Raw genomic sequence first — 18,645 nt, 5'->3', positions numbered from 1 at the left:
CGAAGATCTAGTGATTATATTTATTTCAAGTAAACAACAATATATATATATATATATAAGTAAAATTCTTGAAAGTTAAATGTCTAAAATATTGTTTACAATTTTCCATTGCGTTTCATTTCAGTTTCAAAATGGTTCCACGGGTATTCGAGCGCCGCCAACTGGCGATGATCGAGAATCGAAATCATAAACATAGAGCGCACTAGAAGAGAAACTCTTGTCAGAACCTGTGATGAACGTGTACCTGAATTCGACGATCTTGACCACTGATATATACAATATATATCAGTGATCTTGACACCCCACTATTTTATGTACACATTTTTATTTTCACTCTTTTCGTTGGGTCTGGTTGGGCCCAATAGATGTTCCGAAATACCGATCGTATATATATATATATGTATATATATATGTATGTATTTCTATTTTCTTGAAAAGCATCAGGAACGCGATTTAGACGAGTTTATGCGACCGATCTTCGTGCCGCAAGTCTATTTCTGTTCTGAATCGTTGTTTCGCGTGAGGAATCGCCTCATTTGCATGCAAATAGGCGAAATGAAAATGGTAAGGCCCGCTACACACATCGTTTTTCAGAATTGCGGTCTGAAATAGTATGGATTCAATTATAGGCGCTGCACATTTGTTTGTATCGCAATTCCGGTAAATATGAAATTTTGGTTTGAAAAATTTGAATTTGGGAAATCGTCGCGCATGCGCGAAGAAAGCGCACAATTGCATGTACCCACTTGGGTACGCAGGCGCAATGTGTATAGATCGCGGAAGCTTATCAGAGTGTCGCGTCTGTGTTAGCTGGCGCGTGAGTAGAGGTGGTAGAGGTCTCGTGTGGTGGACCGGATGGTAGATGGTAGTCCCCTTTCTATCTAGAATCGAGAGTGTATGATCGTATGTACTGTGTGCCGCTGACAATGAGCCGCGGCGGTGACTGTGATAAGTGATCGCGTACCCTTCCTCGTCGCTAAACGCGTAGTGGCAGTGGAGAAAGATAGTACGTCGGCCAAGGAAAGAGTCTACCTCTTGATGACTCGCGCTTTACGTAGGGCGCAACGTAGCCGGAGCTCACAATTATGTTCGATGTACCGCCCAAGTTCTACGAGCTGTGTCGTCTTTGTTTATCGTCGGACGGTGTCAAATTGTCCATATTCGAAGAGGAGGGCGCCCAGCGAAACTTTGCCGACAAGATACTGACGTGCCTCTCGATCACGGTGAGTCCTGTTTCATGAGTTTTCACCGGGTCCTCGTGCGTTCGCAGTTACCGATAAATCAAGACGCGACCATCTGTGGTCGCTCGCATTATCACCGTGTCTCCCTCTCTCTCTCTCGCGTGCTCTCCCATCACTCTCGCTTCGTCGTTCGCTTTATCCGTCCTCGTCTACGTCGTGTTTTGTCTCTCTCCTACCTACGTTCGCCGTCTCCCAAGGGTGCGTGTGTGTGTCCGTAAATACATGTGTATATGTTCCGTGGTACGCGTGTACCGTGTGTGTGCGCGTGCCACGGGAGAAAGTTTGGCAAGAGATGTGTCCGCGAGATAAGCCGACTACTCACGGGGGCATTTAAAATGGCAGTGATAAGCTCTGCTCCTCGCTCGTGCGGATCCGCACAAGGGAGGGGAGCCAGCTCCTTATTTAGACGGCCTGTTATCAGGTTTCACACGCGGATTCCACGAGTCCCTGTCACATTTCACTCTAAATACATAGCTCTCCCCTGCAGCGTTTCTACTCTTTTCTTTCTTCTGTATAATTCCCGTCTTCCCGTCCACACACACACAGGTTCTCGTTATGCTTCTTCTCGAGGAAAGCTCTCCGTTTCCGTCCAACCTACTTCGAATGATGAACGCACACGACGAACAAACGCACAACGCGTTCGGCATCGCTCTCCCGTATTCCCGTCTCTGGACCGAACGCGATACATATTCTCTGTATGTCTATAGACTGTGCGCAGATCTTTATGCATTTATTAGCAAAATTGAGTAGATGAAATTGAAAATTGTTGGAAAATTGTTCAAATTCAACATGTCAATGCACGACATTTCTCCTCTATTCAAATCATTCGGAGAAGAGATAACGTTCCATTTAGTTTATATTCCTTGCAATCGATGCAGATAATTTTTATTTTGCATAAAGATCTGCAGTCTACTTGCTCGTAACAGTTATAGCATTTTTTTGGTTCTCGTAAATGTTTCAAGAACCGGAATCGATATCGTAACTGTTTCCAACCCCTGGTTTCAAGTTTTAACACACACACAGTTTATCTCGGTTTGGCCCACTGTAGTTTTAACACGCTGTACTCTCCTTTTACGATACCAAAACTTTCGATCGTTTATTTTCTTGATCATCGATAACGATCTGCTCTAGGGTAGCTGCATTATTTTTTTCTAATTTATCTATTCGTTCCACGAGTATGACCTAGATGTATGTACTTTGCGCCGAACAATGTAGCCTCTGTACGAAATCAAGGGATCTGGGTTGATTGTCATCAATCAATCAAATGCCTTTGCACTTGATTCAGGTGAAAGATGGAGATTCTTTGCCACCGATCATTTGTCACCGGTGTGTGTACAAGTTGGATGTACTACACAACTTCCGCGAGGTGTCACATAAATCTGATGTCATACTCAAACAGTACCTGGATTATGCCAAGCAGTTATCATCGCACGATGATCAGGTATTTCTCAAGCGATGTTTGCATGTAGTTCTAACTCTAACAAGAGTGTCTAGAATGGTAGATATCATTATCGACTAACGTACAAAAATTAGTTTGATACTTGTTACAGTGAAGTAGTAGTCATTCCATTCCTATGTAGTAATGATGCAACCGTGAACATGTAACGCGTGATTGTAGATAAGAATGCTTCGACACACATTCGATGCACATTCTATATGTAATCCCAACGCATCTGTAATAAATGTGCAGGATACCGTTTATTTTGCTTATGCGCCCTGATAGATCGGTATAATTACGTAAGACAGTTTCAAGGTTTCCTTTATTGCAATCAACTTTAACCTTATCAGTTTGATAGCGACTACACCATAAAAAAAGTTATGCATAGCTAATTATTTTCCTGCTATTTACTACAGATCAGGTACAAGGTACAAGTACCGTATCTAATTCGTAGAATTAAAAGAAACTACTCAGCATGTGTCCAGTTTTTTTTCTTGATAAATAATCCTGCTATGTGCTCCGTCGATGTTGTTTAACACGCTGTTATTTTAATCTGTTTAATCTGTTGTTTTAATCTTACCTGTGTGTGTGTGTGGTCTGTTGAACCGTGTCGGAGATATATGATATATGTAGCAGCAACTGTGTTTTGTTTTAGAAAAAGTCTTTCTCCACTGCCAAAGTAGCAGGGTTAAGCCCTCTACAGTCATTTCTCCAATTGAACAAAACATTGTTCAATGAGGAGCCCAACTCTCCGGCCAGCATTAATCAAAACGTTATACCTCAGACGCAAACGCATCATTTGGAGTTGCGCGCCAATGACATGCCAGAGCATGATAACATTAAGTGTGAACCAGAGGATGACACGTGTTCGAACAGCTCTGATCCAGACAGATTAGAAATCGAAGATCGGGACGAGCAGGATACAGAAGGGGAAGAGAACGGTTACGACATGACCATTAACAAAAGAATGAAACTGGAAACGAATTACGAGGAATCCAAGCCAAGCTCCCCCGATCACAGTCCAGTGAATAGAATGGACACGCCGGAAAGCAATTGTTCCGACACCAATATCGACCAAGAAACAACTAAACTGTGGCAAGCATTAGCAAAGTGAGTATAACGTTATCGTCGGCTGAGGATTTTATTGCCCATAATTTTGATGAAAGCGTTCAACAATTCAATGTATTTCATTGTTATTTCAAGACTTTATATGGAATTCGTTTTTCCTTTAAATATCTCGAAACAAGATTTATACTATACGATTTAGAATTTAGACCATTTTCATAATTATGGGCACATATGTAATTTTCCCACTTACAAACGAAACAGACAATTCTTATGATTGTACAAAGATTGCATTAAATAAAAAAATCCGTTGAATGTGGAATGGAACTCCATTGATTAAACTCTGTTGGAGAAATAGAAAAATTTAGATTCGTTTGAATAATAAATTCAAGGATTTTCTTGTTTGTTTAGTAGTAGATATTGTTACTGTTAATTCGCGCGCAGTTGCTAATTAAGGATAATCGAAGAAACTTGGTGCGACTAATGCATATTTACCTAATGGATTACTCTTATAAGTAGCTGCCACTTACAGCAGGTGTAGTCCCAAAGATAAGATACCATTGTCATTATTTGGGATTAGAGTAGAAACCCAATTACCTCAGCGAAGGACCTGCACAGCTTTATCTCTGCACTTTATTATCGTTCTATACTGTATTTTCGTATACTCTACTAAAGATCGTAACACTCGGTTTTCTTTTCTTGTAGTAATAGGAGTTTAGAGATTACCAGGACGAACGGTGACAAATTGAATAATGGATTTACCGGCGAAGCAACTAATCTGCTGCGTACTTTAATTAACAACAGACAGATCGGTATTACTGCTGTCGATACGGATCGAGTGTCGCCGCAAATCAGGTTCTACAGAGACACTCAAGGGACAACGATCGAGCGTACAGTACCGGCGGACTGTTCGGTACTCGGCAATCGCACCAATGTACCCTGTATAGAAAACAAGGTTTGTGACATTTAACATTTATTTTTTCAAAAATATTTAAACTAGTACTTATCGATTTCACGTGTACACTGGTGTACACGTGTATTAAACATTACACGAACTCAAATACGTATACATATATTCGTTACACGTGAATTTTCAATACATGTTCAAACTCGTGATCTCTAATTGAAACGCGTTCCGTAAATTTGGTACACTTCGTTAAAAAGGTAGTCTCGTTTCCAGAATTGCAAAGGTTCGGGACGCGCCTTCTTATTTCTCGATAATACAGAGATGGGATTTTTCAGTAGTCAAAATATCGTTGAATATTCAAATTACGTCTCGTAAACGTAAAAATAGGACTTTTTAGGGCGATCGCGGCCTTGATTGATCTTTTATCCAGCGCTTTTCACTACTGAAAAAAGCCCAATCTTTGCATTATCGAGAAATGAGAAAGCGCATCCCGCACCCTTGCAATTCTAGACAAATGAGTCTACTCCCTTAATTGTGTAAATATTGTTAACGGAGAAGTAGAGATTTATTCTAATTGAACAGAAATGAGTAAGGAACGTGTCTAATAGATTTTGTTTGAAATCGCAAGGGGTTAATAAAACGTACGATGTTAGCATGTGCAAACACAGCAGCGGACGCGGACGGTGACTTTTTTCAGGAGTTATAAGTTGAGGTAAAATTCCGAGATTTATGGAGAAACGGGAGGAACCTTTGCTTTTCCTTTCTGTGTTACTGTTTTCTCTCTCTTTCTCTTTCTCTCACTCGGGCCTGATCTCTGCAAATAACAATTTTCCATGGGAAGTCCTTGCAGTTTGTTCAATGCAAATACCAGGAGAGATCTGCAGGTATAGAAAGGAAGACAGGTCGGGTGACCCTTAGGGTGTCAGGGGATCCCTTTTGGGACTATTCAGGGTCCCATCTGCCTGCAGGTAAGAAACGTGGTAGGCCTTGTAGATAATAGATAACCGGGAGGACTCTTTGTGATATCCCATAAGCGCTAAGCCCACCATGTCAACCCGCTGTTAACAGATGTTCAGATAAGTTGGGGTTTCTATAGATTTTAGAGCGTACTTTGTTCGGCGCGAGGAATTCTTCAATTTCTAGTATAGAATAAGAAACAGGACTGCAGTGTATCCTTTGTGGCGCTTTCCATTATATTGGCTTTTTGTCCTGATAACAGGTACCCACGAGGTATTACTGCTACTTTTCCGAAACCCTCGGACAAGGTACACTCGTACCTGGACCGATTTCCAAATTGCAGGCCGTCTACGTTCCTAGCGCTACACATTTCGAACGAATTTACAAATAAACGTAGACTCAGGATTCTTCTTAAAAATTCGAATCGAAATAGACTTCTCAATTTATCTTCGTTTTCGATATTTTATCAAATCACAGAGATAAAATTAAAGTTTCCTATCCTTCTATCCTTATTTGATTATCAATTGTACGATTAGGTTTATACGGGACGCGTTCTAATATTTGAAAATCACGATTATTCAACTATTCAACAAATTTATTTCTTTAAGTATACATATATGTATTATTTAAAAAAATGATTAAAATTGATTAGGGTAGACATGTTCTCGTTTTTTTGATAAAATAATAATGTAAAATAGGCAATGGTTTAGTGGTTCGTAAATCTAGTGTTACATTAAATACGATATTTATTTTGACATTATTCAGGGTACTTCCATGGATAGTAATCCATCCAGTCCAGCCAGCGTCGGACGAAAGGAGACAAAGGGCCGTAGAAAACAAAGTTACCCTAGCAAAGCTCCAATGAGTCCGGACATCGTTAATTACCAGCACGAACCGAACGAAGAACAAGCACAAGATTTTACCGCGTGGTCAAATAAAATGAAGGTGAAGGTACGATTAAAATTGTTAACGTTCGATTAACATGTTCACCGGACTTGTGTATTTATACACATATATTATCGTCGTTTCAGGTGGAGGATCAGAAACAACAATTCGATCAGCACAGTGGCAACATGACTAAAAAGGTAGACATGACCTGTACAAATTGCGGCACCATGACCACGACTATTTGGAGAAGAAACATGAAGGGGGAGATGGTTTGTAACGCTTGTGGGCTTTATTATAAACTCCACGGGGTGAACCGTCCGTCCACTATGCGAAGGGATACGATACACACGCGTAGACGTAGACCTAAGGGTGAAAAACCAACGAGGCATAGAAGTAGGAACCTCAAACACACCTTTTTCTACTCTACATACCGGTTAAATATTTCTATTTCAATCTTGAACGTTTTTACAGAAAAAGGAGACGCGATTCTACCACCGCAATCGGAACAAATGGATGCAGAAAGTCAGGATATGTTGGCAGCTCTACGAAGACAAATACAGCCTCACTTGATGATGGCTGCCGCGTTAACACCGCCACGTATACCTGGTGCACATCCACCACCGTCTGCTGCTCAACTTAATTACTCCCTCCCCTTGCCTACATACATGATGCATGTGAGTAGAAAATATTTTGCATCCGAATTTGCATTCGAAAATGCCGCCAGCTACTTCAATTCCGAAGTTTCATTTTTCAGGAACAAAAACTATAACGATAAAAGAAATCCTATATGTATATGTATATGTATAGTGAAGGACTGTGTAAAATTTCAATTTAAATTGGTCTGTTCGAGATTTCGAGATATATTTTTCACCGTATTCAAAAATTTCCACCAACTTGCCACCACGTGTAGCCCCTTGAACGAAATTTCAGCGTTTCTCGGGTCCTTGAGAAAAATGTTCACGTTATTCGGCGGCTAATGGTGTATTAACCTTCTGCGTGTGCACTCGGACACCTATTTTAACTGGAAAATTAAACATTTCTTTCGACTTTCTTTCCTTGTATGAATATGAATATGACATTGATATAGTAGAAAATATCGCCTCTCGAGTGGTAAGGGTTAATTTCGAAAGTGTGCAGTGTGTGTTCTATAATTTTTCAAAGATTTTTCTACCTTCTCGAACGTCGGATTCTAATTGAATTGTTGTGGCAGCACGTGAAAGCAGAGGGCCGAGAACAATGTCATTTATCTGGGGAAGCCGAAGAAGCAGAAGAGGGAGATGAAGAAAATGTTTCGGACGTACCGTTGAATTTAGTTGCGACGTCGTTATCCGAAGACACGCACTGAAACACATTTTTGGCCAGCTACAGAACGACTTTGCTAGGTATATATCTACATATAAATATGTATAACAAAGAATCTCTAGACAGCAGAGTTCTGTTCAGTGATACACACAGGGTGTAGAAGACGAGATTATTCTCCCCGTGGTTTCTGCTACCGATTCTCTCCCCCCCCCCCCGTTCGAGGAGGTCCCTCTCGATTTTTTGAGCTCTCTCGTGCTCTCTAATTCTGTCTCTATGTATTTTCCCCATGGTGAGAACGCGAGAATCGAAAGGTAGCAGAACACCTATGAGAGTGGGGGGAACAATAATTTTTCGTTTTCCCGCGAGCTACCAAGCCCGTGGTGCAGAGCGCGCACGAAGGAACGATGATATTAAATACACAGTATTAATTACGTGGTTATTCGAATTATGTACATATATATACACACACACACACGGATAATACGAAGAATATTTTTATACAAAATTTTGTACGCTTGCAGCTAGAGAGCGACGGGCGCGAGAATCGTTGTACATATACGCGCAAATTGTTCTTTCGGTGTCCGCGCACGTATTTCCCGCGTCGAGACGACAAAGATGAGTAACGGTGGTGGTGGTCGTGTTGTCTGTTTTCTTAGTGACGTAAGATCGCGACACAGTCGCCAGTGAAAGTGTCTAACAAAGAACGGTGCTAGATTTACTGTTCGGGAAAAGGCTTCGAAGTATATATAAAACGAAAACAAGAAAAAAAGAGAGAAAACACGGAAAACGTAGTAGACGATGACAAAGACCAAGTGTAAAACTGTAAAATGAATATTTAGTGAACGGAAAAGAAAAGTAAATTCTCACCGTTTTGTTCCACGGGCTTTTAGCTGTCTCTCAGTGACGGTAACAATCATAATACTCTCGTTGTCTTGCGTAATTATTAAGTGAAAGAAACGACCCAGCTGATTCTAGAAGTAGCGAGCGAGAAAACTGTGAAAGAGAATGTATTTTTTAAATCGGCTTTAATAACGCAAAGGGGTATGTACAGTGGTTCTCCTCTCTCGATTAGGCGCGGAGAGGAGAAACCGAACGAGGAACAGCAAATACGGTTGCACCACGTGACAAACGTGTGTTACTGTTACTGTAATAATTGTCCGATGCGTACTCGGTAATTTGAGCTTTGCCAAATTACGTTAATGCCAGTATCATCATACTCTAGTGGCCTTTCAGCGCGCGCGATTTATCTCTTCCCTCTTACCCCTACCCTTTTAGCTCTTATCAGGCGCGGCGAAACAAAAAAAAATAACCGCGCGAATATATTTACTTACAAGATACACACACATAACAGGATCTTCATTTAGACGATGTAGGTACTTTTTTTTTACGTGAGCACGAGACTGCCGGTGTGAACACATTTAATACTGATTTTTTTTTCTACCTTTTACGTATTATCTCTGCTCCCCTTCTCCCTCCCCATCCGCGCCCCCAATCGCTCTTACCGAATATCCCTCCCCTTGACCCTCCCCCCGACCCCGTAACGTGTCGGAAGGCTTTCTTTTCACGGCTGTTGTGACGCAGCCGTCGAATATAATTTGTACTTAATAGATGAAACAGCGCAACTACCATGTATAAGCTAAGACTCCGAAAGCAATAAGAAACGCGATGGTACGTAAATTGTCGTCACACAATACACTCGTTCACATGCTCTCTCGACGACAATGAACAAACATACAAGAAACTTGAAGAAGTAATAGTTAGATTACAACTCACGCATCTCTGTATGCAGGACGTTAAAAGTAACAAATTTTATTGCTCCACGGTTGCTGCGAGCACCCGCCAAACCGTTTCCTTTTTTACCGAAATTCTCTCCTCGACTCTGTTCGCTATTCAATCGTAATATAAATGCATAACTAGACTGCGGATTTGTGATGCGTTTACGGGAAAAATCAGTAGGTGTAGTTCAAAACAGGAAAAAGATTAAAAGAATTTAACAGTGCCGGTTATATATACATATATGTATATACTATTTTTAACATGTAACAATCATTAATTAGGAAAATAAATTTGTACTTGGCTCCTATAGCTTGCAATTGATGTATAAAAATGTTATTTTGCATAAAGATCCGCAGTCTATAAATAACTTTGGTCGCGAAATTAAAATTACAAGTGCAATTTTTCATTTTAATTTTACAGTCGGTTTAAAAGAAAGTATCGAATGCAAGCCAAGTTATTACTTACGTTACGAATCGATGTGTTTGTAAAAAGAATAATAGGAGAACTGTGATTTCCTTCGCCCTCGTTAATCGATTAACCCCTCTCAGGGTGGATATGGTCATTTTAACTCGTAACGAAACTTAACGGTGTGAACAGGAGGCGAAGAGAGAAAAATTTTGATAAAGGTTGTTGCCAAATTGTAGATAGATAAGTACAGTATTTATTGCACGAGGCGCGCAGCAGAGGACTGTTGTGCTCCCCTCGCGACACGAATCGCTCTCATGTTCAGTGTAAAAATAGTTAAATCGTTATCGCTCTTTTATTAATAGATGATACGCGACTTTTACGGTTCGAGAATGTGACAATAGTATCTCCATCGGTTGGGTTGTAAAATGTGCCTGCCATAGCCCCGGGGGTTTGTCTTTTCACGCTCATCGTCTTTATATCTCTCTGTCCGATTCTCTTTTTTCTCCCCAAGGGCTATCACTGATTTACTTTTTTCCAGATTGTACAGATCATGTGTTAATAAACACACACAGGTATTAAGGGATGCTAAATAGCACATAATACGATGGCCAGTGCATCTACTCATGTATCGTAATAATCTAACATTGTATACATAAACAACTTTGCCAAAAATAGATTTAGTCTGTGTAACATAGAGTATAGTTAAGGGCATACGATAAAAATTAATGTTTTATCTTTTTCTCTTTCACGACGTCATGCACAACATTTACGCATCTACCCTCGCCCTACCCCCTTTCATTTTTTCTCACCCCTTTTTTCTCAGTGATTTTCTCCCTTCTTTATCAGTGATAACTCTTGGTTAAGGCAGCTCTAGCGCAGATCTTTTTCAAATTTGCTTGCAGTAACCCGTGGAGCAAACTTATTGTTAGTCTCTTTAGTCGTTATCAAAGGAGCCTTATGAACACACTCGTATACAAAATATACTTATTCTATACATATTAATGTACGAGTACCAATGATATACCACACAGAGCAGTGCTGTCTCTTCCATTTCCCTGCCAGACCAATTGTAAATACGAAAACGAGTAATTGGTTCGTGTGTGGTCAATGTTCCGTAAAAACATTACATATGTATATTTATTTAACGATTAGCTATGAAACGCGTAGACTGCGACCGTTTATGCCAGCTCTCGCGATAAAAGAGCTAACAACGCCGCTTCTCATTCTCTGTTAAGGGTTTCATAAGATCGACGTTAAAAACGGAAACAGCCGCGTTGAAATTTGTCTTTAATAGTAGCGGGGCTTGCGCAATCGCGCGCGGTCTAGCAATATACATAATGGATTTTGAATGAAGTTGATTTCATAAGAACAGCACCGTGCACGTGGTACGTATCTCGTTACTGACTACCCGAGTATTGGAGGAAGAGACATAAGCGATGATGAGGTTTCTCACTGGTGCGATCCGAATGACAGATTGCTAAGCTTTCTCTCTCATGCGTCGAAATGATCCTTCCACTAATTAGTACATGTTCAATGTATTTCCTGTTTCACAAGTAGGCTCCGGAGTCACGTGTCTTTTAAATCAGCCCTGGCCAAGTCCCATTTATTCGCACCATCGTTTCGTTCGGTATCAGCTAATTGTCTCCGCTGGACCAATCGACTTCCAAACAAGGATATTTAAAAAAAAGTCCTTGAAAAAATTAGCATCATTTCTTCCTTTAATTTGACTCGAATCAGGTCGCAATGAAAATTTCCGACTAGAAACACAAAAAACAACTTGCTTTAAACTTTAAAAGATACGCGACGCGCTTAGGCTAAACAGGATCTCCTCGATGGGGAGACGAGATTGAAAGTAAACAGGAGGCGGGTATCCCCGGCCCCCCGGACCGCCAGTTTTAAATTTCGTCGACGGAAAGAAGTCGACTTGTGTAGCATACGCAAAGAGAACGAACTTATATTATATTTATGCGGAATAACATCGATAGGCGAGGACAAGTGGGAGAAATGGACAGTTACTTCGTTAGGCATTTTATTTTTTCTCTCTCTCTCAGTTGTAATTTTTTTGTTTCTGCTCGCGGTAGCTTGTTAAACCACACGAAAAAAAACCGTAATAATAGTTATTAATATTATTATTATTATTCTTATATACATATTTTTTATTATTATTATTATTACCAACGTAGGCGCGTAAGTAGAACATATAGGTTTGAGCTCTCTACTAATTCTGAAGAAAAACTAGAGGATATTTTTTATAATTATTAGAACACGAGAAATCGAGTATTGCTATTATATATATATATATATTTACATACATGAACATGTATACGCATACACGTATACATATACACATGCATACATACACACACACACACGCGCGCGCGCATACCAGTACGGATACACATTATCGAGTATATATATATATATGTATCGAGGATAAAACGTCTACAAGATAATGTTCAGTTTCAAACGAATAAGATTTAGTTGCAGAGAGACCGCGCACACGCACGAACGGTTCGTCTCCTCTTTTTTTTTCTTTCTTTTATTAATTTTTTTTTAACAATGGTAAAGAAAAAAAATAAGCCGAGGCTTCTTATAGAGTTTTTTTTATGTATCAGTATTCTACGCGTTTGACTTTAGCTGATAAGGAGTTTTAACCAACACTACTTAAACGAATCCCCGACGGCGAGATTTTCTCTTACTTAATTATTAAATTATTTAGTTATCCGCCCCGTATCAAACCATCCCTTTTTTATCCTTCCATCCCCTCCTCTCCCGAACAATCCCTTCGTCCCTGTTTTTGTACGTCTATTTTTACATAAGCGACCCTCCCCTGAATTTATTTAAACTATAATTTATTATTGTATTCACCGACATTTTGCACCGACGTTTGCGTAAGACATTTGGCAACGACTGGCTTAATTTATTGTTTCTACCGTATTCTACGTTTATAACGCGAGTTTCATTTCCTCTCTCTCTGTCTTTTTTCTTTCTCTCCGTATCTCCCTCTCTCTCTCTCTCTCATCTTTTTTCCCCTCCTCATTTTTCCTCTTTCTCTTTTCGTTTGAATTTTTTCTTTCGCTCGTAAACGAGTTGATTAGTTCGTTAGAGAGATCAGGCACTGCGCGCGTATTGTCATTCCCTCCTTTCTCTTTCGGGACACACCCGGTATGTATACACGTGTATGTATCTAGAAAACACGCGGCACTCGGCAAAGTGTCGCGGACGGTCGATGGTTTAGGTGCCTTCACCTGGAGATTTCGTTGGATAATGTTCAAATAATAATTAATATTTGAAATAAGAAGTGTTCGATAGGAACGCGCGATACCTCTTCGTCGGATCAATCGTCGATCAACAATAAGGCTCCCACTTCGATCCTTCGAAATCGCTGTTCAAACAATTCCCCCCGTCTACAATTCGTGAAACAAACGCTGTTGGAAAATCACCGAAAATCATATTTATCCATTTGAAATGGTCTGACAATGAGTGGATTGAAATGGGAAATTTTCTTCACCGATCACTCTCAAAGTTATCCTCTTTAATTATTATTATCCTTATAATTACCAAAAATCATCCATTTCAAATGGACGAATATCATTTTTCTTTCTCGTACACGCAGTGTTTGGTTTCACCACCGATCACCCTCGATTGTCCTTACACTTTAAAGTTTGGGACAACAACTTTCGGAATGTGTTCCCCTTTAATGTTGCTAAATAAATACAAACGATGCGATAATCTTTACGTTAATGTTTTAGTAGTTCCTAACATGAATTTCGACTTTTCGGACAACCCAATACTTATTTAGCAATATTAATGGAACACATCCCGAAGGAAACTTTTCGGACACTTGACATAAATTAGCAGGAAACCCGTCTTGATTCGTAGCGAATTACGCTCGAACGATCGAAGGCAGTTCGAATCGCCGCGAGATGCCTCGTCGCCGTCCGATTATACAATACTATATATGTATATGTATATGGTCCCCGATACCAAGAAAAGCGGTCACGAGGCTTCGTCGCGACAAAAAGAGAGAAACTGTTCGAACACGAGCATATCCATAATGAATAGACTGCGGATCTTTGTGCATTTATCAGAAAATTCAGAAAATGTTCCAGAAATGCTATAAGATAAAATTCCACAGAATTTAGTACGATTTTGATTTATTTCAGATCTACAAAGCCTACTACTACCACTAAAAATAACATTTCACGTGATTTCGCTTTCTTCAAATTTGCCTAGAAAAATTGAAAATTGCATAAACATCCGCAACAGTCCAGTAATAATGAACAATTGTATACGAAAGCCTCGAGACGAGAGCGTGGAGAACGTAAACTGTAAACGATGCATAATTGTAGTACACGACTAAGCGATATGAATGAAGGGGTTTTCGCGAGGGAAGGGAGGCTCGACACCCTGTTTGCCCGTCGATAGAGCGATTAGGCGTCGCGTTGAGATCACCCATGCGTCTCGTTGACATCGTTTCATTCAAACATCGGCGGCGTTCATCTACTCATTGAAGCATGCATATTCATTGACGCATGAATGTGGAACGTCACCGATGAGATACTACGTTTATTCATTTCTCGAGAGTGAAGCGACCTGCTCCGCGATCGATCCCGAGACTCAATTTGCATATTGTGAAAGAACTCGTAGTCGCGCACCGTTTACGTATCTAGAACTGTAATCACCGTTTCAAGTAATCTATACATATACACTATGTACACTACCGGCGAAAAGTTTGGAATCACGGCGTAAATTCACAGTAAAACAAAAGGTTTAAGGTTTAAGAAGAAGGAAGATTATTGTGAAAAAACTTACGAGCAGTATGTTTTACATTTTGTATTATTTTTTTGTTATCAAGAAATGCGTATTTTTATGCCCTGAATATGTCAGGGCATATCCTGGTAATAAGTTTTTCGAATGTTTCTAATTTGTGAGATATTTTGCTATGCTTCTTTTGTAGAAGTTACCGAAGATGTCCCTTTAAAAAAGCGCATTCCGAACATTGTCTTACACTGTCATAAAAAAATGCTGAAATCTGTTATGAAATATTATTCAACTAATTAATATTTCATATTAGATTTGATTCTGATTTTTAGAAAAATCAGAAAGCGATTCCAAACTTTTTTGGCCATCTTGTATCTGGAAAGTACAAATCGATCGATTTGATCAAGTTCTAATCGTTGGATGCAGGGATTTCTCAAAATTCTTTAGCTTTGCTCGCGGGAACTTAAACATTTGTTATAAACAGAGTAATTTATATTTTCTAGTAAATGTACAAAAAAAAAAAACAAAAATGAAACAACTGGAAATAAAGATTGCAATCGGTGCACGGCGGGTACGTTATCGGTAGAATGACGATCTTGGACAATATGGCAGATATAATCGGTGATTTCAACGCCGGGCCAGCTCTGTTCCGTCCGCCTGCTCGACCGTGGACATTCTGATATATCGCGTCAGACTCCTCTGGTGGACCTTACAAGTCACCCAATCTATGTAACTTAAATAATGCGTAAGTAAGCGAAAAGCGAAGAAAGATGCAAAGAAAAAGAATAAGAAGGTATAGAAGGATACAGCAGATTCGAAACGATCTAGCGATTGTAAATCGTGGAGACCGCACAACCGGAAGCGCTAAGACCCCTTCCCTTCCGGTTCTACGCCGAGTATTAAATCTGTACTAATCGACTGAGTATTATTTTTATATCGAGTGTAATATTAAATAATGGGTAAATGTGACGCCGAGACAGAACGGTTATGTATATCGTAATTAGGCGAAACTCGTGAGAATTTAATCGAGGCGGCGCGGCGGCCCGGCCGATGATGCGTTCTTCTTATTTTCTTTTCTCTTCTCTAACAAGAGAAACCTCGAAAGAGTGACAGAGAGAAAGAGAGAGGACAAGAGAAAAGTAAAGGAATGCCGCATGCGACTGGACGAATTGTGAGTGCCCTGATTACAATATTTTGTATACAACAATGAAAGAAACCGAGCGATTTGTGCGAGCGAGAAAGAAAGGAACGAGAGAAAAGTAGAAAAAAAAAAGAAAAGATGTAATTAAAGGAGAATAATAGCAGGGAGCGAGAAGCGCGAGAGAGAGAGAGAGAGAGAGAGAGAGAGAGAGAGAGAGAGAGAGAGAGAGAGAGAGAGAGAGAGAGCGTTGTCACGGCGCTAACTTTGAAACAAGTTTTTCGGCGCGTGTTCAGCAGGCGAAGCGGAAGCGCGCGTCGGTTTTTAGCAATAGCGGAGAGAAAGAAGAAAAATAAACTACTTTTGTATCCACGATCTACGATATGTAAGTTAGTTCGGGCTAAGGCCAGCAGCTGTTGAGATTATTCAAGGTTGTGTGTATCATTATAAGTATTTTGAATTGTTGAATAGTAAATAGTGTAAGCGGCGAGCTTGAACGAGGCGACGCGAGACGCCGCGTCGTCCAAGCTCTCGGTATTCTCAAGTATTCAGACGTATACTTGGCGGACAAGATCCAGCGAGCTTGTGTTTTGTACATCTAAACTCTAAACCATAGCGACAAATTCCAACTCCACCATTTTACGCTTTCGACCATTTTACGGCAGCCAATCTTATATCCTACTTACTTCTAAACCTTTCTCTGCGAGATCTCGATTGTTTAAGCCTGCAGCTAGAGAATTAGAATATTATTTCTATCGACAGAAAGACACAAGCTCGTTGCATCTTGTCCACCAACCGTATGGAGAAGCTCTTTCTCCGTCATGACAATGATGTTTGCCCTGTACGATCGACCTACTGAGAGTTCACTTCGCTTGTATCTTGTGCAGACTGTCCTGTCATTCGTGAAACCGGAACGATAACGGTGATAATGCTTACTAATTTTTTCGTCGTACAAGATTACTGGATTGCTGATTTCTATATTTACATTTTTATACGTTAACTATTGTGAAAGCGGCAGCATTCTATTCTATTGGTGACATTTTATTGAAATCATTGTTCGATCGCATTTTTACAGAATTTTATCTATCGCAGAAAATCTGCAGTCCAGATGTTGATAGAATAATAGACAGTCTCTCTGGCAAATGTGTTCCGACTTCCGAACGATTCCTTGTTCGGTAATAATTAGAGTTATTGGTTTTGATAATCCATGAACGAGGAATTGTTTTTTCACGAATAACAGGACACTCTGTCTAAATAATGTACACACATAATACATACATATATTTTAATATCGTAACGAGTCGTGTGAGTCCCATATCGTTGGGTCAACATTAATTTATAAATACCGAAGCACAGTATGCGAAACCTCCCATGACAGTGGTACCTAACTTGGATTAACTTACGGGTCTAACTTGAGTCCATGAAATTTTACTGGAATATATTTCTATCGTGTCTTTCTCCCTCTTTCTCATCCCCTTTCTCTCTCTCTCTCTCTCTCTCTCTCTCTCTCTCTCTCTCTCTCTCTCTCTCTCTCTCTCTCTCTCTCTCTCTCTCTCTCTCTCTCTCTATTTCCATTTTTTTTATCCTGTTGTATCTTCGGTTGATGAATCTCTGTCTTTTGAATCTCTATCTTCCTTACTATACACTATTTCGAAATCCCTTTTTTATATTGTATCGATAAGCGAAAACCCTGTTAGACATTTTAAGCTATTTATTGGGCTGCTATGTGATTTGTTGGAAATTAATTCGAGGCTGAGATGGACAGATGTATTAACTAGAGAATATAAGGAACTTATTATTAGACTGCGGATTTTATGCATTTATGGCATACACGATTGTCTTTGAATTCAGTATGGTATGAAGTTTAATAAAGTTTAATTCAGGTTTCTATTTTATTTAGAACCTGCAAACGAATCTCTGCGCTGTTTCAATCATCAATCGGACACGTACGAGAAATATTCTGCTCGCATGAATTCTTAGCGCTACCTAGAAATAAAGCTACTCTGCAATTTCCCCCCTGTTCAAATTCTGTATTAGTAGACCGAGTATTAAATAATTGCCGGCGCTTTCTATCATTTCAATCTTCTCCTTGACATATATTTCGATCAACGAATTCGACTCGATGATAATTCATAATTGCATGAGGCTCCGCATTCTACTATAGCCATCGAAGCTCGTCGAATAATCATGAGCGCGATAACTTTGGACGATTGTTTGATCGATCGGATAAAACCCACGCGACTTTTCTCGGTCACGGATAAATTATAGAATCAACTGTTTTTTCTCTGTCCATTTCCGTTTCGAGATAACTATCTTTCCCCGTGCCCCGTTTCGAGAAGAAGACGAGTGCTTGGTAAAAACAAATATAAGAATTGTGAACAAAATGAGAAAAAAAAAGAGAGAGATTCGCGATCACTCGACGCCTCTTTCCTTTTCTACGCCTACCGCTTAAGTCAATACTTATATGTTCGAGCGGACTGCGGACGCTGTGTTTGTCGTTTGCCTTTGTTTCTTTCTTGTCCGCGAGAATATCCGGGACGAGTACGTCATCGTTTCTCGATTATATGCTGTTCCCATCTCTTCTCTCGAAAAGAGAAACACATAATGTTCACGAACTTTGTCTCGGATAAACCGCGACAATGATCCAGAAAAATCTATGTCGACGCGACAGACACAGGCGATCGGCGGGCAAAGGACCAAAATGTACAACAATCGCGTTCGCCCTTCATTTCTCTCCGAACCGTTTTTCTTTTTGTACAAC

The 18,645-nt window shown here is 40.0% G+C and overlaps 1 protein-coding gene across 3 annotated transcripts; it reads left to right on the top strand.

Annotated features, from left to right (window-relative positions):
• Positions 1-859: 859 nt before the first annotated feature.
• Positions 860-17,797, top strand: LOC143215064 (uncharacterized). Of its 3 annotated transcripts, none has more exons than XM_076436820.1 (8): positions 860-1,223; positions 2,527-2,682; positions 3,335-3,789; positions 4,450-4,699; positions 6,374-6,553; positions 6,640-6,889; positions 6,968-7,170; positions 7,707-17,797. In XM_076436820.1, the coding sequence occupies exons 1-8, from the start codon at positions 1,086-1,088 to the stop codon at positions 7,839-7,841; spliced, it is 1,767 nt and encodes a 588-aa protein (XP_076292935.1). In that variant the 5' UTR covers positions 860-1,085; the 3' UTR covers positions 7,842-17,797. The 3 variants fall into 3 exon arrangements, with proteins under 3 accessions (XP_076292935.1, XP_076292936.1, XP_076292934.1); XM_076436819.1 differs by having other exon boundaries at positions 863-1,223; positions 6,374-6,559; XM_076436821.1 differs by lacking the exon at positions 2,527-2,682 and having other exon boundaries at positions 861-1,223; positions 6,374-6,559.
• Positions 17,798-18,645: the final 848 nt, after the last annotated feature.

Source organism: Lasioglossum baleicum, chromosome 13, assembly GCF_051020765.1.
Source record: "Lasioglossum baleicum chromosome 13, iyLasBale1, whole genome shotgun sequence".
NCBI classification, from domain to species: Eukaryota; Metazoa; Arthropoda; class Insecta; order Hymenoptera; family Halictidae; genus Lasioglossum; species Lasioglossum baleicum.
This window is presented reverse-complemented; position numbering and strand designations above follow the sequence as displayed.

Excerpts from the sequence above, each read along its gene's own strand:
- LOC143215064 (XM_076436819.1), top strand. The coding sequence starts at position 1,086 with ATGTTCGATGTACCGCCCAAGTTCTACGAGCTGTGTCGTCTTTGTTTA. Across the intron at positions 6,560-6,639 it reads CAAATAAAATGAAGGTGAAG|GTGGAGGATCAGAAACAACA; the intron begins GTACGATTAAAA and ends TCGTCGTTTCAG. Across the intron at positions 7,171-7,706 it reads TGCCTACATACATGATGCAT|CACGTGAAAGCAGAGGGCCG; the intron begins GTGAGTAGAAAA and ends TTGTTGTGGCAG.